The 26,659-nt window shown below is 38.5% G+C and overlaps 1 protein-coding gene across 2 annotated transcripts in view; it reads left to right on the top strand.

Annotated features, from left to right (window-relative positions):
• The window catches only part of SRGAP3 (SLIT-ROBO Rho GTPase activating protein 3), a 2,107,662-nt gene that overhangs the window by 1,224,333 nt on the left and 856,670 nt on the right, over positions 1–26,659 (top strand). For both annotated transcript variants that reach the window (XM_044078646.1, XM_044078643.1), the window contains exon 5: positions 20,871–21,056. In XM_044078646.1, the coding sequence (XP_043934581.1) occupies positions 20,871–21,056 (186 nt within the window). The remainder of the gene's footprint in view (positions 1–20,870; positions 21,057–26,659) is intronic.

Here is a 26,659-nt window from a genome sequence, read left to right as displayed (position 1 = left end):
ACTGCCTGGCACGCTCCAGAATGTGCACAATCATGTCCACTTCCTGGGTAAAGCAAGCAGGCCGTACTTCTTCACTCTTCCTCCCTGCCAGGATCCTCCATTGTTGGGGCTGCAAATGCAACCACCAGATGCATGGCAAACACTAATGGCCTCATTCCACTGTGCCACAGAACTAGGCATTATTTATTGTTTTGTGTGTGCTAGTAGTCAGCATTTGTTATAATATTCTTTCGCTATTTTCAAACCTTAGAGTCCACCGCTGAGGTCTTACTTCTGGATGCTTTCTGATTGAAACATGCATGTTCTTCCTGGCTAGCATTCATGGTCAACTTATGAATTGTGCAAGTGCAAGCTGTTTTGCACACTTTGTAGGATTGTTCCAATTCATTGGCCCCCACCTTCAGTGTCGATAAACAGAAGTGTTTACGTTTATTCCACCAAGCACATAGAGCCACATGCAAATATAGTAATCCATGCATAGGATATGCAGTATGAAGAATCTTGTTACATCTGATCAGCATCATTTTGGTTTTATAAGGGTAGTTCCTATCAGCAGAGTTACAGAGGCTGTAGATGGTGGCCATGCAGTGCATGTGTTGTATCTCGATCTGGCTAAGACCTCTGACACCATTCTCCTTGCTAGCATCATACCAGACCTAAATGCTTTAAAATTCATTCTGTTTGTGATAAGCTGGATAACACACTGGCTGAAAGACAGAACCCACACAGTGTGAGTTGCTGGTGCTTCATCACAAAGTATGAAAGAGACCAGTGGCTTCCTCAGGTCTCATTGCTAGGACCTGTCCTTTTTGGCATTTACTTCTCAGATTTCCAAGCTGTAAGCCAAGACCTCTGGTTAGCAAAGTTTGCAAACAAATACAAAGTGGGGGTTGTTGTTATGTCACTCTATGACACCCAAATCCTCCAGAATTAACTCAAAAATCTGTGTGTGCTAAAAATAGGATGAGATTAAGTGCTAAAAGTGTGATATCATCACTTTTGGTATACAACCCCTCCACTCATCAAACTGTCTAGACAACACACCTCTACAAAACAAAAATTTAGTTAGGGGCCTAGGTACTTGGGTTGATAGCTCCCCCTCTTTTGACCTTCATGTTGCAACAGTTGTAAGGAAATTCTTTTGTTTAGCCTAGTTAGTTACCAAAGGAATATGATCAAGGTCTAAAGAGGTAATCAGTTCTTTATATTCAGCATTGATCAGGGCAGTTATTAAGTTCAAAGGCCCCTTTGGGATATAAATTAATATGCAAACTACAGAGATGTCCTGCCCGTTCCGCAACTGCACGGCTCAAAAAAAAACAAAATGCAAAAATCAAACAAAGCCAGCAGATCAGGGCAAGCTGTGTAATTGTATTAGCTTGTCTTAAAACATGATAAACAGACCGGTTTCAGCTCAATAAATTCTCAGCCTTCTTCAGTGTTTAAAATAAAATGAGAACAGTAGTCCTTATTTATAGCGAACATACAGATTGATGTTAAAAAGTGATTGGTTCCTTACAAATGTTCATTCATGCCAGGTGCAAGTAAAGGCCCCAGTTTAATTATCCATTTCTTTTCTTTTGAATCCAAAAGGCTATGCCATCCGTCTTTATTAGCCCTATTTCCCTTGATTTTGTCAATAACTGTAAATCTGAATGTAGCATTAGGATGTTTAATGGTATATTTGTATAGTGCGCCACTGGGTATTTCTTATCCCGCTAAAGTGTTCCGAAATATGGATCCTAAGGGGTCTAGACGTCTGTCCAACATAAAAGGCATGGCAACTACAGGTGACCAAATAAATCAGCCAATCTGTCCCACAATTTGCAAAGAACTGAATCTAGAAAACATTGCCTGTATTACTGCTGAAATACTCCGTAGTTTTGTTCATAGCTTTACAGTGGGTACAGTGGCCACAAGGTACACAACCTGAAAGTAAGTCCCCAACCATAGTCCGTTCTCCAGAAACACCTGTGGTTTGGTTGATGTGTTTGTAATGGCTCAATTGGGACCCAATGTTTCTCCCCCTGCGAAATGAGAACAAATACCTGTCTTGCAAAATGGTGGAAAAATAGTCATCTGCCCTTAATATGTTCCAGTGTCTCTGGACAATATTAAGTAGAGTTTCAGTGTTCCTGCCATAAGTAGTGACCAGACGGATCCAGATTGTTGTTTGGTTCCTTGTACTTTGTATTTTAATGTATCTGTTCAATGTGCCTACTCGAAAAGCAGGCAAACGAAAGAGACCCAGGTCTATCCTGAAAAGAACATCAAATTCCAGTTCTAATTATGAGACCTCAGGGGATGAGTCATCATCCGTAACTGATCTCAATACACAGCACCCCGGAGACTCACCAGTATCCAAACAATCGACCCCTTTAGACAAAGGCAGGTTAGGGGGGGTAGGAAACACAACACAAATAGGAAACATGGACAGTCTATCGGAACTAATTAACTTAAAATAATTTATTGAATATCTCTAATGCAATACTGTCTGATGTATAAATAAAGATTCTTAGTAAGGGATTGAATTTTATTCCTGTTTTTTTTGTACCCGAAGATCAGCTAGCTCAGGATGTTACAGCTTTTTGTAGATTATTGAATTTAAGAATGTCTTACAGAGATTCTGATAATCGGACAAGTGAAGACAGGTTCAGGTATCATAAATCTAAGTTCTTCCCCCCTATAAATTCCAATGTGCTTATGTTCCAGACTGCAGTTTTGAAAGATCTACATTATAGTTCTAGGGACTATATATGTAAAGCGAATAATCTCTCAAAGACTGAACAAACAGCTTTATAAGAATTGGTGGATCATCAGGACTTGGTTATAGTATCAGCAGATAAGGGGGGAGCAGTGGTGGTCATGAACTGGGAACAATATAACGAGGAGGCTATGAGACAATTGGGTGATGGACGATACTATATGAAAATGCCCCTTGATCCTACTTATAAATTTAAGAAGGAAATTGACCAATTTTTGGTCTTAGTTAGGGAGGAGGGTATTATCTCAGACTTTGATTAACAACAAATAATGGTCCCAGATCCAACAAATCAATACATTTACTTCCTCCCTAAGATACATAAAGATCTTCATAACCCACCAGGTAGACCTACTGTCTTGGGCAGGGGCTCTATCACCAAACCCCTATCACAATATTTTAACTTTGAAGTTACAACCCTTACTTAAGTGGCTATGTTCCAGACTTTGTGACACCACTGAATTTCTCCAGATTATAGGTGATACACAATTGGAACCTGGCTGGCTACTCTGTACCCTAGATGTGTTAGCATAATATACAAACATACCCCATTGGGTGGGCTTGGATGCCCTAGAATACTGTTTGAACAAGTCAGATCTTTATCCTCCAGGTATACATACTTTAATTATCGGGATTGCTGAACACATACTAACTAAGAATGTCTTTTTTTATCGTGACCAATGCTTTTGGCAAACTAAGGGGACAGCCATGGGGGCTTCTTTTGCCCCCATTTACGCAGATCTATTCATGGCTTATTTCGAGGAGTTCATTATTTTTGACAATTCCCACAACATGTACATAAATGAAATTGACATTTGGAGGAGGTATTTAGATGATTGCTGGGTTGTATGGAGATCGGATGAGTGTTATCTTAAAGAATTTGTAGGTTATCGCAACGAAAACAAATGGGGTATTCAATTCACTGTTAGCTATCATTCCTGCAGGATAATTTTTTGGATGTATTGATTACAAGGAATGCGGATCACACCCTAGATACACAGGTATATATTAAATACCCAAATATAATTCCCTTCTCCATGCCTCCAGCTTTCATCCACCTCACATCTGCAGAAATATACCTAAGTCCCAATTTCTTAGAGTGAAACATATTTGTTCCAAGCCTGATAGTTATGTACAATATAGGGATGACCTTAATGACAGATTTAGGGACAGAGGGTACCAAATGGGTTACGCCCAGATTGCTAGTAAAACGATTTCTTCATTAGACAGGTCAGATACATTAAAATACAAGGTACAAGGGACCAAACAACAATCTGTGATCCATCTGGTCACTACTTACGTCAGGAACACTGAAACTCTACTTAATATTCTCCAGAGACACTGGAACATAGTAAGGGCAGATGACTATTTTTCCACCATTTTGCAAGACAGGTGTTTGTTCTCATTTCGCAGGGGGAGAAACATCGGGTCCCAATTGAGCCATTACAAACACATCAACCAAACCACAGGTGTTTCTGGAGAATGGACTATGGTCGGGGACCTACTTTCAGGTTGTGTACCTTGCGGCCACTGTACCCACTGTAAAGCTATGAACAAAACTAAGGAGTTTTCCAGCAGTAATACAGGCAATGTTTTTCAGATTCAGTTCTTTGCAAATTGTGGGACAGATTGGCTGATTTATTTGGTCACCTGTAGTTGCCATGCCTTTTATGTTGGATAGACGTCTAGACCCCTTAGGATCTGTATTTCAGAACACTTTAATGGGATAAGAAATAAAAAAAACAGTAACACACTATACAAATATACCATTAAACATCCTAATGCTACATTCTGATTTACAGTTATTAACAAAATCATGGGCAACAGGGCTAATAAAACCGGATGGCATAGCCTTTTGGATTCAAAAGAAAAGAAATGGATAATTAAGCTGGGGGCTTTATTTGCACCTGGCATGAATGAACATTTGTAAGGAACCAATCATGTTTCAACATCAATCTGTATGTTCACTATAAATAGGGACTACTGTTCTCATTTTATTTTAAACACTGAGGAAGGCTGAGAATTTATTGAGCCAAAACCGGTCTGTTTATCACGCTTTAAGACAAGCTAATAAAATTACACAGCTTGCCCTGATCTGCTGGCTTTGTTTGATTTTTTTATATAAATTAATAAACACATTAAACAACTAGAAAGACATCAAAGGTTCCTAACCAAAAAGAGCACAGGCCTAAACTCCATAAGCTACCCGGAGAGGCTAGAGGTTCTATACTTTATTTAGTGTATTATGGGGTTTTGAGGGGATCTCTCTCTCTTGCTTACCATGCCATTAGAGACCAGATTGTCCTGGAACTCCTGTTTCTCTACAAGTCCAATGTCTGCACCAATGGTATGACCAGAGACCTAAATCTTCACCCGCAGGTAAATCAGACACAGTAGATAGACAGGTTTATAAATCAGCACCTCCCAACCTCCCAAACCTCTGGAATAAACTTCCCCTGCAAGTTTAGCAATGTGACTTGATATCTTCATTTAAATATAAATTAGGTGACTGGATGGAGTGTACTGGCAAGAAGAGAATGGTCATGACCCTTGTGGCCTTGGAATATCTATGAATCTATGAAACTATGGACATGTGCTCCCTGGCACACTGGCACACTGACCTACATAAAATGGGATTCATAGACACCCGTATTGCACAAGTTCTGAGCAGAGGAGGCCCCAGCTGAATAAGTATTCATGACAGTCTTGCCTTGCACACCTGTGCATCTCAGTGATTTTAATCTGCACAGGACGAAGGGGACCAGCATCACCCTGCACGGATGGCCTGTCAGATAAGTTATTGTGTATTGATATGAATATGTGTGAGTGTGTGTGTGTGTGTGTGTGTGTGTGTGTGTGTGTGTGTGTGTGTGTGTGTATGTGTGTGTATGTGAGTGCTTGCAGGTAAGCTGTGCTATGTGCAAACTGAATTGAATATGTGTATATCTATGTGAAAAGTACTGGGTATGTGAGAGTACTGAGACTCTGTGCGAGTGGGTCCATCATTATCTGTGCTTGAATGGTAATTGTATGTGCTAAGTATGCATGTGTGTGTGTGTCTGTGCGTGTGTGTGTGTGTGTGTGTGTGTGTGTGTGTGTGTGTGTGTGTGTGTGTGTGTGCGTGCATGTGTGCATGTGTGTGTGTGTGTGCGTGCATTTGTGTTTGTGTGTGTGTGTGTGTGTGTGTGTGTGTGTGTGTGTATGTCTGTGCGTGTGCGTGTGTGTGTGTGTGTGTGTGTGTATGCACCTTTCGAGAATGGTGTCAGTGCCTGTTTGTGGTCTTCTTAGTATCTGTGCTCCTGCTGCAGGTATGATGCACTATTCTGAATAGTGAAGAGATTCATAGTCATGCAAATTCCAAGTTAATGAGATGTTGCCTTTTGGGAATGTCGGTGACTATGAATCTATGAATCAATAAATGGCTCTGTAGTGCAACTTAGCATATTGATGCAGGGCACATCGAGCTGGTACTCTTTTCTATGTATACTGGTCCTGTGTCTGTATGTTTGTTTATTCATTTATTTTTTTCTGGATTAGCTTTGTTCTGTTCCCCAAAGGTATGCTGTTTTGGCTAATTGGCTACTCTGAAATTATCCCTGGGTTTCTGTGAGTGGAACATGTTTTACTGATTTGTTTACTTTTAAAGAAGGTTATAGCTTTCTGTGATTAACCCATTTAATATGTTGAAATAAACAGTACATTCTCATTTTATTGACATTGTAACTATACATATTTTCATTTTTTTTCCACTGCTTTCGGTTTTTAAGATAAATCACTGTACAAACTTGGTGGCATTTTTTGCCTCCTGTGAACCCTGCAGTTCTCTTTCTACTCCATTCCTTTGTCGTTAGACCATTTATTTTTATTCTTTTGTCAGTTTAATGATATAAGTAAGAAGACAATGCAGAGTGAAGAAGGTGAAGAATATGAGATGTTATGGCATGTAGTCAAAAGCAGATTAAAGATTCAGCCAGAAATTACAAGAAGAAAACATTTGATATTTTTTTATTTCAGACATTTCTTTCTTTCAAAAAACCATAGCTAAACTTCAGAAACTCCAGAACCTTTTATTAGGGGAAAAAAACTACAGTTTATTTGTTCCTCTGTGGTACAATAGCTGATTACAGTGATGTTATACTCCATATACTGTACTTCTCATAGTCTGCGCCTGTTTCTATGTCACCCAGGCCGCTCACTATTTCTTTTCCGTTTCGGAATTTCCCCTAGATCTGCAACATAAAACTGTAATCCCTAGACTAGGTTTGAGCTGGTTAAATTCTTTCTGTACGGGATAGATGTTGTATAAACGGTTTCAAAAGCTGTTTTAGTGGCTTTGCATTCAGTTATGTTGTTTTGATGTTCCCTTCTAGCTGAATGAAGTTCAGAAGGCATACTGAAAAAGATAAACAGTCTTGGCAAGCAACAGACAGGAAAGTCAGAAATAGTGAAATGTATGAAAATAGGTAACAGGGATTACAGTGGAGATAATGACTTTTCATCAGAATTTCTATACAACACAGCAGAAGCACTTTGTTACGTCCCTGCTAATCCAGAACACTGCATTAATTACAACACATGTTGTCCTGTCATATCTGTCTACTTGATTTGTCCAAAGCTATGCAGTGATAACTATGTTATTATCCCTGCTGTCCAGCTATTCACTAAGACATAAATATTTCTTTGCATCTGCTGTCATCGACTTTGGTACCTCACTAACCTGCACTCCTTTCCAGGAGTTCTTTACCTCTGACAGTGAATTTCCTCACCAAGAGCTACTCACATCCAGATGCACTTTTTCGCCTTGGTCCACTTCATGTGTTTTCTTCAACTGCTATTCTTGTACGCTTATTTCCTCTCTACAGCTACACTTGCCCCTGTCCTCTACAGCAGAAACAAAACAAGAATCAAGGAGTTTCTTTTTGTTAATCTTTTGTTTGCTCTTTGTACTCTTTGTGACTATCCAGGCATGTCCCCACTGGATCATTCATTGTTCATCACTCTTGACAGTAGAAGATACCAGAAAGGAACAGTAAGAGAAGGGGCAGTGAACAGCATCTTGCAGGAGGTTTGTAGATTTTCTTACACTCGTAACACCTCTTTCCATGTCAGCCAGTAGTTTCTTTGCAATGCCCACGTAGTCTGAGCTGCTTGTATCTGTGTTTATCTACTCACTCATGATGCTTAGCTGAAGTGTAGCGTTTTCTTGACTACTCACTCATGATGCGTAGCTGAAGTGTAGCATTTTCTTGACTACTCACTCATGATGCTTAGCTGAAGTGTAGCATTTTGTTGACTACTCATTCATGATGCATAGCTGAAGTGTAGCCTTTTCTTGGCTAGACCAGTGCTCTCACGTCTTTCTGCATTGGAACATCGTACTGGGCCTTCCGCTGACATTGCTATTGACTTTTGACTCTCTCCTTCACTCAGGATGGGTAAGCCATTGTCAGCTGTCCATATGTTTCCTTCTCCAGCTGTCTTATCCCATATCAATAATTGAACCTGGTCCTCTGGGACATAGTCAGGGCTTCATTCCTGATTACCACAGATCTGACTGGATTAAGCAGACACTTCAACGGGAATTTTAAACTTGGGCTTCTGAGCTTACATTCCAGCAGCATGTGGCATCAAGGCAGTTGGAAATATAGCTTAATAAAGAAATAAATAGCTTAATAAAGAAATGCATAGCTTACTTTTTCCTCTAACTGATTACCTGTTGCTAAACTGATAACTGCGTTCTGTTCCAAAAGGTATGGACACAGCCTGTTTCACCAGTATCATTTTCCTCACAGGGAAGTGATGGAACAAGCAAGCATTTCACAGTCATCTCATTTCAGATCCATTCTTCTCATAGGGTCTGACAAGTAGTATACTTGGCTGCATTTGGAAACATATATAGCTTAAGGGTAGCTTCATGCGTTCTTGCTGCTAATACTTATGAGCTGGCGTCCTTGTTCCTTTATACTAACTGCCATGGGGTGTGCTCCATTCATCTGTGTTACTGATACATGGTGTTGCTCATTACTTTATAGGAAAGGAAGTTGAACCCTGTAGCCCCCCCCCCAAAACCCGCAGCTATTCGCATCACACTCTAACATACTCAGAACTGCTAAAAGGCATCACACTTGTGTTATTCATGTTACAAATGCTTTCACTGCTCTGATTAGCATGCTAGGGATAAGAGCAGGAAATGATGACATGCTTCATGACAAAGGCACCTGAGTATCGTCTTCATGATGATTACTTACTGCTGTGACTTGATAGAGAAACCCCAGTATTCTAACATTAGGAACATGTTATAGTCTGTCATCATAAATACTACAGTCAGAGGTGTATCAATGTTCAAGTCAATCGTCATATAAAAGAATAATGTGATATTGTTACTAGGGGACAATTACCTTGAATATTACCATAACCTGTGGCAGCATCTCTCTAGGCAATATCTTAGCTTGTCTTATAACTGGAATAGAACTCTCAGATCTGAACACCAAAACTTAATTACTGTCCACAAACCTAAACGTCCTGCTGGACAACTTTTCCTCTCCTTCTCCTTAAGTAAGAAATGGAACTCTCTCCCTTCCACACTAAGGATGATGTCAAACACAAACAACTTCCAAACTCAGCTTTACACCTACCTCTCCTCCAAATGGAAATGTAACTGCATTCTCCCTACCTAGAGCTCTTTAACAAAAGCCCCTGACAGGGTATCGCCCTGAGTTCCTAAGCACCTTATAGCTGGCTATAAACTTCTATAGTTAATTCCCATACGATCTATCACACTCTGTAAATATTGTAAATAGCTTTTGACATTTGACTTTAATGTATTTGCACAATATTTTTCCACTGTGGGCAATATTGCTCACTCTTTGTATTATTTGATATGTATTTGTACTTGTACTTTTATTTTTATTGGACTGCTATCTTTACTGCAATCTGTTTCATCTAGTGGACTTCCCCAGTAATCAAAAGTAATATATTTTATGTATACATACATACATACATATATATATATATATATATATATATATATATATATATATATATACATACTATATAATATAACCAAAAAATAAGGCACTGGAAGGCTCACCAGATAGCAACACCAACTTTATTGAACAAACAAACAAAATGAACGCCTTAACTGTATCACCGCATTTTCGTCAGTACAACTTCATCTGATGAAGTTGTACTGACGAAAACGTGGCGATACAGTTAAGGCGTTCGTTTTGTTTGTGTGGTCAGCAAAGTTGGTGTTGCTATCTGGTGAACCTTCTAGTGCCTTATTTTTTGGTTATTCATTTGTATTTAGGCACTTTTTCCACTTTATTCGTATATTATATAATATATTATAATTTAATATAATGTAATATAATTTGGATGGCACAGTGGTGCAGCGGTAGCATTGTCACCTCACAGCAAAAGGTTCTCCGGTTCAATTCTCGGCTGGAATGCCATCTGTGTGGAATCTGCATGTCCTCCCTGCATTCGTGTGGGTTTTCTCCGGGTACTCCGGTTTCCTCCCACATTACAACATGTGTCTGGAGTGTTTCTCCCTGGGCCTCTGCTGAAAATTGGCTTTGTTCCGAATCAGACTTAAAATAAATATGCTGCATTCGCTTAGTGATTTCTTTCATGAAAAAAACTCCTGAGTTCCAAACAAGTTTTTAATCAGGAAAACACACTGTAATGATTCTGTAAGTATTCACAGAATGGTTGTAGCTTGACATTGTCACCAGAAGCTTACAGTAGGAGAATGACAAGAACCAACTGCATGCCTGTAAATGTTTAGTTTTTTTGTGGGTGCACACACGAGGGCATGCGTATGACAGTCTGTGGTATATGGAGCTCTGCATTAACAATAACACATTGCATTGTATGTGTGGTGACACCTCTAATTCTTTGAGAACGTTATTTAAAAATCATGATACTGCTCTAATGCATATCTTTTTTTAACTCAGACAAAGCAACATAGACATTTGCTCTAACATCAAGATGGATACCACTACGGTGTTATAAGGAGCTTGATTTGTGCAGCTGTAATTAGGCTAAACAATGCTCACTGGCAGATTAATATTTTGAGATTTTCATAGGGACTGTTGTGTTATCAGGTAATGAAATATTCCTGTTCTAATAAAGAAATACCGCTAGCTTTCTCTGTTTTTAACACCCTCCTGGTTTAGCTATCTACAAACACCACTCTGTTCATCTTTTGTAAAGAGGAAATGGCCTATAACACTTTATAGTACCATGTCTTCTTCCTAATTAATGGCCATTAAAAGCAGAACTAATCTTGTCATTTGTATTAATGTAATTTATTCTGTAAATGAAATAATTTGCAATAAAATGTCTATCAGACAGCAGCATTGTGTTGATTAGCTGGCTTCACTTTCCTCCTTGACACTGTAGTATTTATTTCTATTTTTTATCACTTGTGAAATCTTAAAGTAATGGCACTATCCATATAGTCCATTAAATTCTGACTTTACTGATACACCATATGCTTGCTTTACCATCCTGATAAATTAAAAATGCAAATTACAATTTTATTTTATTTATTTATTTTTTGATGGGCCAGTAGTGGGCAGAGGAATTTATTATTGATGAAAGCCTGACAGATATATCTGGTCATCACTCTGTTTAAGGGAGATCATATCTCTTACATATTTCCTGATCGTCTGGGTGAGGAAAAAGTTCAGGGCATGTGAGTGTGTTTATTACTCTACAAAAGGCCGTACATCACTGATCATTTAGAGCGTTCGAGCGAGCAGTTGTTTCTTCTTCTTTTTTGTATTTTTTCCTAGTCTGCTTCACATGCTGTCCTCTCTTTTGCACACTGAGCTTGGTATGTATTGTTTGCATCTTGTAGCATGCTAGCACTGCTGTTGCAATAGACAGGTTGCTGAAGTGACAAAAATAGGTGCTTTAATTCCTTAATGGGTGTGATTTATCACTGAGTATGTGAGGGGTGCTCGGGAAGAATGAGCATTTATGTTGTCCCTCAAGTGTTAGGCATTGGATTTACTGGATTATAGTAAAATTGAATATGTTATTCTTATTAATTATTCAGTGACACGTTACCATGTCCATGTATAGATGCGAAAAGGTGCATGATTCTTCCCATTGCCCAGGTAGTCTCGGGCGGCCAGTGCAAATTATATGCTGTTCTGCTGTGGAACTCCTTTGTCAGACAAACAACTTTGGTTCACAAAGTATGTGAAAATCTTTTTTTAAATATATTCTGTTATATTCCTACAGGCCTGTGCCATCTAAATCATACTGAAACATATCTGTGTGTTATTTTATACTGGAAAGCAGTCTGTTGTCAAATTTGAAAAAAATGATTTACTTCTCTGTTTTGGCACTGACAAAACAGGTTAAAATATAAGCATGATGGAGTTATTTTGGAAATTGTAAAAACTTTTTTAATTATATCTGACTAGATACTTAAAAGCATCGTCTATGTGATATACACTCTGTCATGTCAAAATAAGTGTATCTGAGTGCTTACCAGTGAATATACTTTAAATATTGAAATAAAGCTCACAGTACAAATATATATATATGATTATAACTGTCTCCGATCATAAACAACTTTTTATCTGTTTGAGACAAGGATATCAAAAACCACATCTCAAGAGCAGAACAACATGAAGCTTGGGAAGTGAATTTCGATATCCATGGTTAGAGCACATAATAAGGGCTGTGAGTGGATAATAAGGGCTGTGAGTGGAGAGACCTGATCATACTTCTTTGTATGCATGAAAAAAAATGCCATGTACAACACTGAAAGCATTACCACACAGACAGACAGTGGCTTCTCTGAAGAACTAATCCTTTAAAGCTGTTAGATGTTCCACTGTGCCACACCTTTTGTTTGAAAGAGTGCAGCATCTAACAGCTTTCAAAGGAAACTGACACTTTTCGGTGCTGGCTGTCACTAGCCTCTTTTATGCTTTAGAGTAAGACTAGAACTCAGAAGTCCTTTACAAAATGCTTAAGCACCTTTCTGATATAAAAATATGCTTAGCAAGACATTTTTACAATTTTGGTGTATAATTGCAGAATTTTATGCACTATATAGTTCCAGGGCACTTCTGTGGGCTAGGCTTGTAAAGGCTCCAGGGCCATTAGCCTACTATGCACCTATGAACCTATGAGTCTATATATGACTGGGAAACATGCAAACTAATTCAAATTGAATAATACGCTACAACACCACTATCGATAAGTGCTGCTCCACTGAGATAAAAAAAAAAAAAAGATTGAAAAGTCTATCCAGTGTATCCATTGAATCATTCAGATTCAAGAAAGTAGTACTTCAGAGTTCAAACTAGAAAAAACAGATGCTTGTCAGGAAGTGGGTAGAATATTCACAAATAACCAATACTGTTAATACTATTATATCTATATCTATATATATATATATATATATATATATATATATATATATATATATGCGCTATTATTATATTAATATTATGTATATTGAGATTTTAATGTATCTATAGTTACTCCTGTATTTTATGTTATTTTTATTTATTTATTTTATTTCCAGTTTGATGACTGGGGATGTCCACTGGGCTCAGGGAGCCCATTTTCAGTGGAGGCCTGGGGAGAAAAGCTCCATGTTACAAAGTTTAGATACAGATACACTATAGAAAAGAAGAACAATTTGCAATTATGTTTCATGCTAGAGAGCAGGTGTAATTTCTTAGGTGCATGTTACCTTTAGATACAGACACAATATTATTAATGAACAATTTACAGTTACATTTCATGTTAGATAGCAGGTGTAAATTCTTAGGTACATGGCACAAATTTGATATTTACAATATGTACATATGTGTGGTAGCCTATGGATCATAGCTAGAGAGGCTAGTAATCATAGGTGGACAGAGACATATAGGACTAGGTGAGGAGAATGCAGTTGCATTTTCTGTTAGAGTAAATTTTAGGCAGGAATGTAACTGAGATTTAAAGTTTTCAAAGTTTGCACAGGTCCTTAGAGAGGAAGGAAGAGAATTCCATGTTTTTGCTAAGGAAAAGGATAGCAGGAGTTGACCAGCAGGGCGATTGGGTTTTCGAACACAGATTAGGTTTTGGTGAGTAGATCTGAGAGTTCTCTGAGGGGTGTAGGGGAGAAGGATGTTACATAGAGCAGGGCACTTAGAGGGTTGAAAGATTAGTTTGTGGGCTGTGGTAATCTGAAGATAGTCTAGATGGTTGGAGAGTTCAAGCCAGTGTAACAAATTAAGGGCAATACAGTGATGGGAGGAGTATTTGGCTTTGGTGACAAATTTAGAAATCTTATTATAACAGACTTCCAATTTTGAAGTGAGTGTGGCAGATAAGTTAGTTAATAGAGGAGCACCATACATTAGTGATGGGAGTAGATAGATAGTGGCAAGCATTTGTCTGGTGGAAGGAGAGAGAAACTGGATGTTCCTGTATAGCATACCAAGTTTTCCATGGGTTTTCTTAATGTTTTGCTGGATGTAAGTGTCGAATTTCAGGTGTTCATCAATAGTGACCCCAAGTAGTTTGGCAAAGGGAACAACCTCTGTAGTGGAGTTGTTTTGGCTAATGATTTGGAATGAGTTTTTATCAAGAGGGGAAGCTTTTGAGGGAGAGAATAATATTATTTTGGATTTATTGGCATTTAGTGAGAGGTGATTCTGAAGCATCCAATTTTCAGTGGTGGAGAAAGCAACTTGGGTCAGTGTCTGAAACTCTGGGCTGTTGGTGGCACTGCAGATTATTGTGGAATCATCTGCATATTGTACAATTTTGGTATTGGGTATGGCTTTGTGGAAATTGTTAATAAAGATGTTAAACATTGGACCGAGTATGGATCCCTGGGGAACCCCAGTGGGGGTGGGAAGGAAGGTTGAGGTGCCTGTCCCCCATTTTACAGTTTGAGATCTATTGGAGAGGTAGCTAGAGAACCAGGATAAGGTATTCTGGGAGAGATTAAGGTTGGAGACATGGTTTAGGAGATGGGTGTGGGAGATGGTATCGAATGCCTTGGACAGGTATAGAAGAACAGTAGAAACTATTTTTCCAGAGTCCCAGGCAAGATTTATTGTCTCTAGGAAGGAGAGAAGTGCAGTGGTTGTACTATGGCCTGGACGGAAGCCGTGTTGGGTTGGAGTGATTAGTTGGTTATTGGCTAAGAATGGCATGAGCTGAATGTGAATGCATTTTTCTAGTAGTTTGGAAATTGGGGAGAGGATGGATATGGGGTAGAAGTTGGAGATGTTATTGTTTTTACCGCCTTTATGGAGAGGTAGAATGAAGGCAGTGCGCATAGTTTGGGAACATAAGATTCCTGCATGGATCTATTGATCAGGATGCTAATGGGAAGAGCGATACCATCTGCGGCTATTTTTAGGAAGGAGGATGGGATACTGTCAGGGGCATTGGAGCAAGGTTTTAATTTGGAGAGTAATTTTTTTGTATAGGATGTTGAGATGGGTTTAAGGTTGAATGTAGGTGGAGGGTTGGGGCGGAGGGTGTTGTAGGTGGTGGTAAAGAAAGGGTGGATTGAGGGGAGGGGTTATTGTCAGGGAAGGTTTTGGTCAGTTCAGCTATGGAGTTAGTGAAGAAGGAGTTGAATAGAGGTTAAGTTACTGAAGTTTTCTGTACTTTGTGTTACCTCTAAATAATATTTGTTCTGTATGGAGATTTCCTCACTGGGCTTTCGCTGAAAAAGGGCACATGCTCAGTCAGACATACCCGGTTAACAGATGTTTAAATAAATAAAGTAAATAAAATAATACGTGACAGACTGTCTAGTTGTACAACACAAATGGCAAGTGCTGGAACACTCTCTCCATGTGTAACAAATGAAAGTCAAAACTGCTGTGATTAAAAATAAATCAACAAGACCCCAAAAAATCAGTCAAACGTCACATTTCTGATCATATAATTCTAGCAACCATCCAGGTGATGATGTAACACTTAGGCAGGGAAAAACTGCTGCAGTATTGCTCAGATAATGTGCTGTGTAGCCAGTCTATATGGAGATTGTAAGCATAATTAAAGAAGTGACAAAGGCAGCTTGTGATACACTGTCTAAAAACGGGTCTAAAAATTGAAGAAAAGGGCCTGCAGCATTTACTGGCAGTACTGCTAATCCACTTGATCTAATGTGAAGCTGCGTTAGTGACACAAAGATTTTTGATATGACTGTTCCCCAGCTAACTAGGTTTTGACTAGTGGCCCTAGGTGCTGGAGTGGTTCAGATAATTTGCCAATCCTGTAAGACAGAAGTTGGATCCCTGACATAGGGGTACAACTTGGCAGAAGGCCAAGTGTTGCAGCATCAACAGTTAAGGGTTTATAGGGTCATAAGTCTACTGAGAAATGTGTATGCACTCTAGTCCAGAATTACGGTGGAAGCAGGCATCCTCAATGGTGACTGTATATTATGTGTTTCACAGTGACAGTTCGCCACCTGGGGGAGATGTGAGCTTGCCGTATACTGAAAAATATCCTCAAGCCTTACAGGAAGGTTGCCATGAATCTCATGGCTCAAACCTCACCCCCCCCCCCCAGCACCCTATGGATAAGAGGGAAACAGTTGGGCCTGTAAAGGCAATGGGATTTTCTATCTGTGAGGGTGTGGTAGGGGATGAGGGCAGGGATGTACTAAGAACACACTCTGATGCTCAGAATTTACAAATATTTCAGACATATTTTTATTATATTATGCAAATTGTGCAGTTTTCTTGTCAAACAAATGTCATATTTTTATATATGCAGAGTCAGACGTTTGCAAGTTTTACTAGTAGGTTATGTAATTTTTTAATCAAAAGCATTAGTGTTCCTCTTTTTGATGGCTTAGTGTTATAGATTTCATGCAGTACATCAGGTGCTGGCTGACGCATTCTGCATATGTACTAAGGTTGTTGTCATCTATAAACAGTATTTTGTTGTTGTGTTAATAGCCTGTGTATGCTTGGGTACCTGACAAAGTGTGTTTACTGCTCTAGAGTTGCATCTGTTGTCATTTTTATGTGACCTCCTAGTTACTATAGTTAGCATAAAAGTTGGGAGGTGAAGCGTGCAGTAAGGCATGAGGCTAAGGCTAGTGTTTTGCAACAGACTAGCTATTGTTTCTGTTTTCTTTTTGTTTGTGTGTCATGTTGTGGTTTTTCTTTTGTTCATTTCTGTGTTATTATCATCAGTATAGTAGATTTAGTTTAAGCTTGCTTGATTGAAACATTGTATAATTGTCAAAGTAAACATTTTACTTCTTTAAGCTAAGTTTATCAGATAGATCAGAAAGAAATAAAAGAGAATGATAGATGGATTTGTGCATACTGTATCATAAACAAAATGGAAAGACATCATTCAGTTTTCTGAGATAAATATAAATCATCAGAATCTCTTGACACACTGTTGTTTCTTACCGTGTGAGTTTAAAAAACTGTAATGTGTCCTGTTATGTCAATTAGACATCAGGTGTAGGGTCAGCTTTGTATTTATTTTATTTTATTTTTATTTATGTGTAAGCTTTTACAGGGTAGAGTGCTAATCCCTATGCACCTTTTTCACAAACAGCCTGGGAGCTCTGACTGGTTAAGTGACTTGCTCAGAACCACACATTAGCCAGATGGGAGGCAGAGGGAATCACATCATGGCCCACAAGAAGCATTTCATTAGCAGCACATAGCCTTAATACTCTGCCCCAGCTGCTAGTAATTAGTCCCAGTAATTAGTAACCAATGTATCAGAAAATGGGCAGTTTATAAAGCATAGGCCTAAAAAACGACTAGACTTGACAAAGGCTACTTTTTATTTCAGTAATGCCAGATTACCCCAGGGGTTGCCTAAGTAATTTGGAGGTGCTGGGGAATATTACACAACCCTTATGAGTAGTGAAGATGAGTTTATTGTCTCCTGAAGGCTTGGTCTTCCTCCTCCCTCACAAATCTGAACTTAGAAAATTAACCTTTCTTTTTTGTTTTCTTGTTATCACTGAATCTTTTCTGCTTTGCATTCTTCCATCATAATTGAATTTGTTTATCTTTAACTGGATAATTGAACTAGTCATCTTAAACTCTTTTCAGCTATGACCTAGTCCATGAGGCGAATATAAATGTAATACATGTAAACACTTTTAGAATAGATTATCAGTTGCCGTGTTTGTCAAGGTGGGAAAAAAACAGAGTACCTAGAGAAGACTCACACACACACACACACACACACACACACACACACACACACACACACACACACACACACACACACACACACACACACACACACACACACACATATGTAGGTGCAGTTTTGAGCAATAGTTATTCATCTACCTGAATGATTTTGGATATGATAGGAAAGACGATCTCTTAATAAGGATCCACAGACCTAGGATGTCATGTAAACTCCACACAAAAAGTACACTGCCCAGCAGCAATACTGGATAGCCTATCACTGCAACGCAGCAGTGCTAAATGTCTTAAATCAGTCTTAGAATGTTGCAAAAAATCTTTACTACGTCATGCAGATTTAACACATTTCTAATTTTGAAAATCATTTTGAGAACTTCTCCACAAACAAGCCGTCTTCAAAACATTATAAGAAACGATTGCCTGTCTGTATTTATGATCTTGTCCTCATACGGCCATTCTTTTACATTCTAATACTAGTTTAAGCCTACAGGACTTTACTGGATGTAATAACATGCTATGTACTGGAAACCTTTGGGACCTTAAAGGTTTTAGGACTAGAACTTGAGGGTGCCCATTTCTGGAATGTATAGTTTAATTTTAGTGTTTTGTTTTGCATGACTTTGTCTTTTGAAGATCAAGGTATTATTTTATGTTTTATATTCTTCTCTAAGATACCACAAGAAGAGTAGAAGTTTGAAAAGTTTTTTTTCTATGCTTTTTGCCCCTTGCCTATCAAACCGTCCCTACTCCACAGAAGCCACCATCCAGATAGTCATATATGGTTTCTTGTGCACTTGCCAGCATCAAGACAATAAGGACATTTTTCTTTTAATTCTGTAGCTCCTCAAAGGTAAGGTAGCTGTGTTGGCACACAGGGATAAAGCCTTGACTATGGTCATGGCAATCCGAGTTTATTTAGTGGCTTGGGTGATTAACAGAGCTCTGGGGGGGTGAAGCCATCTGCATGCAACTACAAGCCCTCAGACGTAGTTGTCAATTTATGAGCTCTAGGGGTGGGCATGAGGGGCATCGGACCACCCTAGGTCAGTAGCCTTCATTGAGCAAATGCATGGAAGAATGACCTTGCATAGGGGAAGACATAGTGTCCTTTCTTGAAGTGATCATGTACCCCCACCTAGGGGATTGGTTAAGGTATATAGAAATGCCCTCATAGCCTGAATGCCCCTCCAGACAGCTCTCACTATCATGGATCTTGGGTTGACCTCACCATGCAAAAACAAATGGGCTCAAGCCTATTTGGAAGTAGCTTGGTGACTGGCAGATGTTCTGGCAAAAAGAACCCAAGAAAAAAGTCACTTGTCCATCCCATTTGGTGTTGGTGGGGGAGGGAAATGAGATCCATTTCACCATGGGGTCCCTTCTCGTGTACCTGCATGCTGCTGTGTACCCACTGAAGAAGACTACAATGTTCACAGCCTGGTGAGCAAACACTGCTCCCCAGTGTCTCTGCTTCTCCTACAAGGGAGCGAGTTGTAACAGACATACCTATTATCCACATGCTTCCTTTAGGACACACCCATGAACATTGGAAAATGTAAATGTAACTGGTCCAGCTGAACTTACCTACCCTGTCACTGAAGTTAACTTTCTCCTGATTTTAAGGCCTTAGGAGACCTTACTTAGTTTAAAGATTTTGTTACCAAGTGGCTGAGTATTAGAAACTTCAAACACAGCATAAAGAAGTCTGTGTTCCGAGATGGTTTATAACTTAGAGCACAGGTCTGACAGAGTTTATGGGCTATTTCAGTGAACAACTTTAAAGATTGTAGATGTAGTGTGGACCATGTGACTTGAAGTGTTATACCATTACTGCATTGTACTAAAATAATACTGTTATCACAGATTTCAGAAAAACATATTATATTGTACTGAATAACTGTTGTACTGACCTGTTGTATGGATTGTTACAAGGTTCCATGGCTGTGGTTTTCATGAGTTACTCGGGTAGGGTCACTGTCATGAAAAGTATGCCAGTGTGTTAAAGGAGCACAACCAAGGACCTTTTGCATTTCACACTTATTGTGAGGATGGTCCCAGTGTGTTTGGCCTTGCCATAATATGTTTTAGCTGGTATGAACACCATGGATGAGACGGGAAGGGTGGTATTAGGCTATTCTTTAGAATGTGAGACACTACTCCATCACAAGACGTACGCACACTCATACACCAGAGACATACACACAGACACAGATACACAGATACACACACATTCACATATACACACACACACACTATACTAAGGTATAAGGTTTGTGGCAATGTACGTAACATAGATTCTACAGATGCATGCCAAAAGAGAAAGAAATCACTGAGCATTGCTATGTGATATTTTGCTTGATTGTGCTGGACCTTTGCTTGTCTTTTTCCTTTTTTGCTTTTTCAGGAGCAGAATGTATATTTGTACACATTTTTCTTCTATAGTCACTGAAAACCTCTGTAAGAAGTAGAATATAGTTAAGAATGACTGATTTTGAAAAATATCTTCCAAATTTAAATGATATTTCTGGAAAACTGGCCTACTTAAGTCATCTGTTCTTTCAGGAACCAGAACTTTAGTGGAGAGTTCGGAATATCGAATTTTTGTAATGCTGGCACAATTGAATAGTCATAAGATTACAAAATGAAGGCATTACTTACTGGAAAGTCGTGGTTCACTGGGGAGTGGGAATTTACACTTTTTTTCGCTATTGTGTATTCCTGGAATTGGTATACAATATGTAAGTAGCAGCTTACCCCTTGTAAGAAAAAGTAGTTTATTGTTTTTTGTTTGTGCTTATATATATTCTGATTTTTCGGTCTTTTTAGATTAATCATTGTAATTTCAGAATTTTGCTTTCTTTGATTTTAGATAGTACATTTGTTCTTTCATATTCTTTTGTTTGATTTTTAAAATACTTTTGTTTCCCCAGGTGATGAAAACATACCATATGTATCATGCAGAGAGCATCAGTGCGGAGAGCAAACTGAAAGAGGCTGAAAAGCAGGAGGAAAAGCAATTCAGTAAGACAGGAGACATCAATGTGAACCTACTTCGTTATGAAGATCGACCACAGCGGCGGAGCTCTGTTAAAAAAATTGAGAAGATGAAAGAAAAGGTATTAAATACATGATTTTTCCTGCAGGCCTGTAGTCCACTTAAAGGTGGTATTTTTTGAAGATGTTACACCAACATTTCTTCCTGTTTTAATTACTGGATTGTTTGCAAACTGATGACCATGACATTTGCATGAAAACATGGTTCATTTTTAACTATTACTTTGGGGTACAGGGTATATTATATTTTGCACTAAATAACATGATTTGTGAAAGACAGATATTGTACAGGGTGAGTGCCATTTTGTTGAACATAATCTGGGAATTTGATGGAATAGGGAGTTCTTATTTCTTTTTCTTTACAAAAAATAAAACTACTTTGACATAAAACTTAAAACAACACAAAGCATGTTATACTACAAGGAAATCTATTCATATGGACATCAAATAACTTTCAGATGTTGCCAAACAGAAGTTAAATGTCATAATTATGTGGCCACACAGCTAGTCACCCTTGCTTTGAAAGTCATTTGAGATCAGGTTTCTGTTTCTTGATGGAGTAAGAGGTGTTGATGAGACCTGTGTGTATTATTATAAGGGAAACTGTGAAGATTTTAATCAAAACCTGTGATAAAATGCCAAGAGTTATACTTGCAGTAGTTTGCTGGGATTCATAAAGGCATACCTTGATGGGGCCTTCTGTCATAAAGTTTTTGAATCATGATAAACCTTTCTGATTCAGAGACAGTTCTACCTGTGAGATGTTCCTTTTGTGGATGTGAAAGGCCCTGGTATGGAGAGCAGTTTGTCTTTAGTACCCACATGTTAATGTGGCAGTCCAGGCATAGTAGATAATGCTCATTAGCCATGTGCTCTTCTTAATGCTTGTGGCTCCTGAATTTCTCAGCCACGTGATTCAGACAATCAGCCATGTGAGTTAGGCAATCACTCAGACAAGTAAAATTTTATTCTAGGAGAAAACGCCACCCAAAGACGGCATTCAGCTATTTACTCCTATGGGAATATTACTGGTACAGACAATGTACAGGTGTGCCAGTATGTGTATTTGAGTGGCTGTGTGTGTGTGCTTGTCTGTAGAGGCATGAATGAGGGCAGATATGTGAGTGAGTGTGTGTGTTTGTGTGTGTCTGTCTGAGTGATTGCACTATGGGGGCTTAGTTAGGAGATGCTGAGTCTGTGCATAGTTGTGTGTGTGTTGAAGTATGTGAATGTGAATGAGTACTGGGGGTGACCTCTTTGGTGATCAGTGGATCTGTGTTTGCCAGGTGGGTATGTGCATGTTTAAATGTCTATTAGTATGTGTGCATGTGTCTGCAAGTGTCCATGGGTGTCTTAATGTGTGTGTGTGTGTGTGTGTGTGTGTGTGTGTGTGTGTGTGTGTGTGTGTGTGTGTGTGTGTGTGTGTGTGTGTGTGTGTGGATGTTAATATGAGTGAGTGTGGGGAGACTTGTTTGTGGCTCAGTGAATATGTGTATGTGGGGGTGTGGGTATGTGTGTTTAAATGTCTATCAGCATGTGTGTCTGCATGTGTCCATGGATATCTGAATGTGTATATGTGTGTTTATGTTGTTTGCATGTGCACATGGGCATGTAGAGGGATAGCTTTGCTAATGCAGTGCTTGGACTGCTAGAAAGAACACTGGCACTGTCAGGATTGATGGTGCAGTGTCTCATTCAGAGACATGACAATTACCCACTAATTAGGTGTTTCTCAGTGTATCTTCACAATGTAGATGAATTGGTATTTCTCTGTTTTGTGTTAATTGACAAACATTGGGCAAATAACATGAGCGGAGAAGAGTTCTCCGAATCCTTCCCATTGTTTTCAAAATTATATAGCATGCTGTTATTTGAATAGTCCTAATATTCATGTTTTTATATAGATATATTTGTTGAAAAGAAGCACAAAACTGACTGCTGTTTTCCTGTCTTCCACTGTTAAAAATAACTCATGATGTAGTGTTGTTTCTTTCACATGAATAATCTGCTGCTATTTGTCCAGTTATGGAATATTAAATAATGAACTGTAATCATTTGGAGTTCTACCTTTCATTGAAAATAATCTTGTTAAATGCTGTCTCCTCATTTCCCCAAAGTCATGCATCCACAACTATATTTGAATTGTTTCACTGAAGTATATGTTCAGAGTTTTGTAGGTGGTGTTTTCACCCTTGCAGGTTGCTGCTCTTTTCTCCACAGTTGTGTGACCATGGAGTTAATATAGTTAAATAAAGCGGTGTGACATTTTCTAATTCAGGTCAGGGGGTTGCCTCTGCAATAATGTTGTAGATGGTTAGCTCACGTTTGGTGATTTATTAATTAATTTGAATCAATGAAATTGTACTTGGCAAGTGTTTTTCAACTCTTCTTAGTGGCTCTATAATCAACTTCCACTTGCTGAACTCTTGTCAAATGTATAACAGCTTTGATACAATAAGCATCTAAAATTATAAATAATTTAATAGAGTACGACTAACTCTTAGACCACCCTTGTAGTCTACAATAAGTTGTACATGATGTATGTGATATGTCTGCCACAAGACCCAAATGTGTTTGGATATTTTGCCCCCTTAAATTTATTGTACTTCAGCTCTTCCTCTGAAATTGCTCAGTATGACTTTTTTTTCACCTAGTATGTATGAAATGTCACTTTGTCTTTGTCAGTGAGGTGTTCTTTTATGGCAAAAGAGATTTTACATCTCAACATCTTTGCTTGAGAGCTGGCTTGTTGCTTTGTAGGTAACAGCCATTAGACTCAGCACATTAAGTAGTGGGTGATCTTAAGCTTCTACCACTATATATGTTAAGTGCACCATGGCATCAGCTGTCAGAATGGCATAAAGCTTTCTTTGGAGAAATTGCTGGAAGTCAACAAGAAATGGTGGGTCTTAAAGGGAGTCAGTGCTGAATATTCTTTAAATTGCTATAATTTGTATTTGATTTTTTTAAATAAACCTGATGACCCTGACAAATCTGATTTGGCTGTGGTCTGGGCAGCAGTCAATGACCTGTTACACAATTCTTATAAAAAGGATATCACTTGCTTGACAGACTTTAATACTGCTGCAATGACTTCAGTCAACTACCTTCAATTTGTATTCACTTGCCATTCTTTCTGAGTACAGTGTTCTTGATAACTAAGTACTAACCAATCCTTTATGTGATGATATATAGCAAATGGCATCAGTTACTGTCCATCTCGCCTGTCTTTCCCTAGAATTGCTAGCCACACTAGAAGAAATCTAAGGCTGATTGATGTTGCGTCTATCCTGCTATTGCCTGTAAAGCTGTAATCCCATTCATTTACATTTTAATTGGTTCCTTAGTTTAGGTGCAGATTTGCACAGGTCTGAGGCAGTGTTTACATTCAGATTAGCGGTCTTCAATCCATTCACATTTGCAGAACCGAGCAGATCAGATTACAAAGTGGTTTTAGTGACAGTTCTGACTAAATGCTGACCGGCCATGTCTCATCACATAATTTTGATAATCAATGGTTGTCCATCAAGCTATCCCTGTATGAGCAGTGCATGACACAATATCTAAACAGAGTTTGAAGTTGCTTTGGTAATTTTCTTTATGTTTAGCCAGTTGAACACTTTTTCAATTATTTGAAAACGCTGTCTCTAAATTTCCTTTAGAGTAGAATTGCACTTAGAATGAAATAATGTCTGTTGTATTCTTATCAAAGTTAAAACTGTACTGCTTGTATTTCAAGTAATCCTGACAGAAAGTACCTGCCAAAGACATGAATATTGGCAGTGAGAGTGTAGAGTTTTAGCCAGAAAAGTATTTTATACATTGGCTTGTTTGTTTACTTATTTAATTTGGTAACTGGATAGGTGGTTAGGACAAATGACCCTTTTCATCCACTTCTTAACCTACATGTGTAAAGAATACGCACATATCATGATAGCAAGTGAACAGATGCAGAAGTCTGCACTAAAATCAAAAAGTACATGACAATCAAGGAAATATAATATATAATGATAAGAAAATGTATGCACTTCAAACTAACACACAAAGATGGAACAATAATCATTTGGGAGTGCTAACCAGTATCCCTAATGCAGTGATATTTGTATGTATCATGTAAAGAATTACTCAGTTTCCAAGGAAAACTAAGGAATCTCTTTTATTTCATATTGTTTAAGATTAATGCATCTAATTGGCTGGAATCATTTTAGGAAATACCTTTTTACCAATGGCTAAGCCAAACAAGGACCACTGAAGACCTAAATTGCCATGTGCTGGTGATTATAATGGGTAGGAATGTGATTTTGTTGCTACCTTGTTAGCCAGAGATGTGCAATATTCAAGGCGCAAGAGTCTGACTATCAGAGAGACCAGGAGAGGCGTTTCACTCACTGCTAAAGATGTCTTAGGGTAGGGTTACTTCTTTGGTAACATATTATAGAGCAACTCATTTTAGCAGAGGGCAGTAATCATCACTCTGTACCCAGTTGTTGTTTGTCTTTCGGCTTTTTCCCGGTAAGGGGTCGCCACAGCGGAACTCCGGTCTGCTAATGATTGGCAGTAGATTTTTATGAAACGCCGAGGTGCCAGCTCGATGCCCAACCTTCAACGAAGGCACGCCCATTTACGCACGCATGTCTTTCGAAAGCTACCCAACCACGGGGAGGACATACAGACTCCTACCCAGTATGTACCCATAATTATTTAAGTTAGCTTCGCCTTGTGTTACTCATGTATAAAGAGTTCACTGTACAGCATAGGGTGCAAAAAAGATGTGAAGTGTTAAATTATATTAATATTGCTCACATTTAGTTATTAATTTAGCTTTTTATTTTGGCTTAACTAGCTTTATAATACACATTTCCCAGATATAATATATTAGCCATCTTTGTTCATGCCTTCATAATTTCATTGGTGGCTTCCTCTGCCACATTTTGTTTGCCGTCTGTGCTTATTTTTTTGTCAGCTGCTAAATAAGTGAGTTATAAGGTGTTAGGGGAGAATACTGTTTAGAAGTGTCTAATAATCTTTTGACAGCTATTGTTGCGGCCATGCACAGGAAACATTCCCTTCCTTACACACATGCATACAAAATACATAGTTACATGTACGTGTGTACATTTCTTAAGTTTGCAGGGCAAATCCTCCTAGTTTTATTTCTTTTGAGATATTCTTATACAAATTAATTAATGACCTCCTTTCTCATCCTGTCTGTTATTGTTATCTGTTCCGTTCTGCAGATGTGGTTTATTTTCAAGAGGCCTCAGCTGAATGCAGAACTTTTTCTTTCACTATCTGTGTATGAGTCATTTTCCTTTCTGAGGCATGCTTAAGGTAGTGTCAGGCTTTAATATCTAATATTTGCTTTATTTTTGGCTGTATTATCATCACTAGTTAAAAACAATGTTATTAGGTAAGAAATATATTTTCACCCTCATTTTATTTATGTGTTAACCAGATATACAAAGTAGCCTACTGCCCCTTTTTAGTGGCAGTCCATGCTGTAGGTAGGCATCAAAACAATAGCAGAGCATTGCAAATATTCCCTAATATAGGTACAGACATTCTTATATAGGATTCCTATATTGGGCCCCCTGTCAGTGAGCAGGCATCTAAGTTAGCAAATGCAGATAGCTATGAGAAATATGCCATCTGTGCCAAGGGCTGT

The sequence above is a fragment of the Protopterus annectens genome, chromosome 7.part1, assembly GCF_019279795.1.
Source record: "Protopterus annectens isolate FY-2018-M chromosome 7.part1, PAN1.0, whole genome shotgun sequence".
NCBI lineage: Eukaryota > Metazoa > Chordata > Ceratodontiformes > Protopteridae > Protopterus > Protopterus annectens.
The sequence above is the reverse complement of the archived record's forward strand: the minus strand, read 5'-3'. Positions and strand labels throughout refer to the sequence as shown.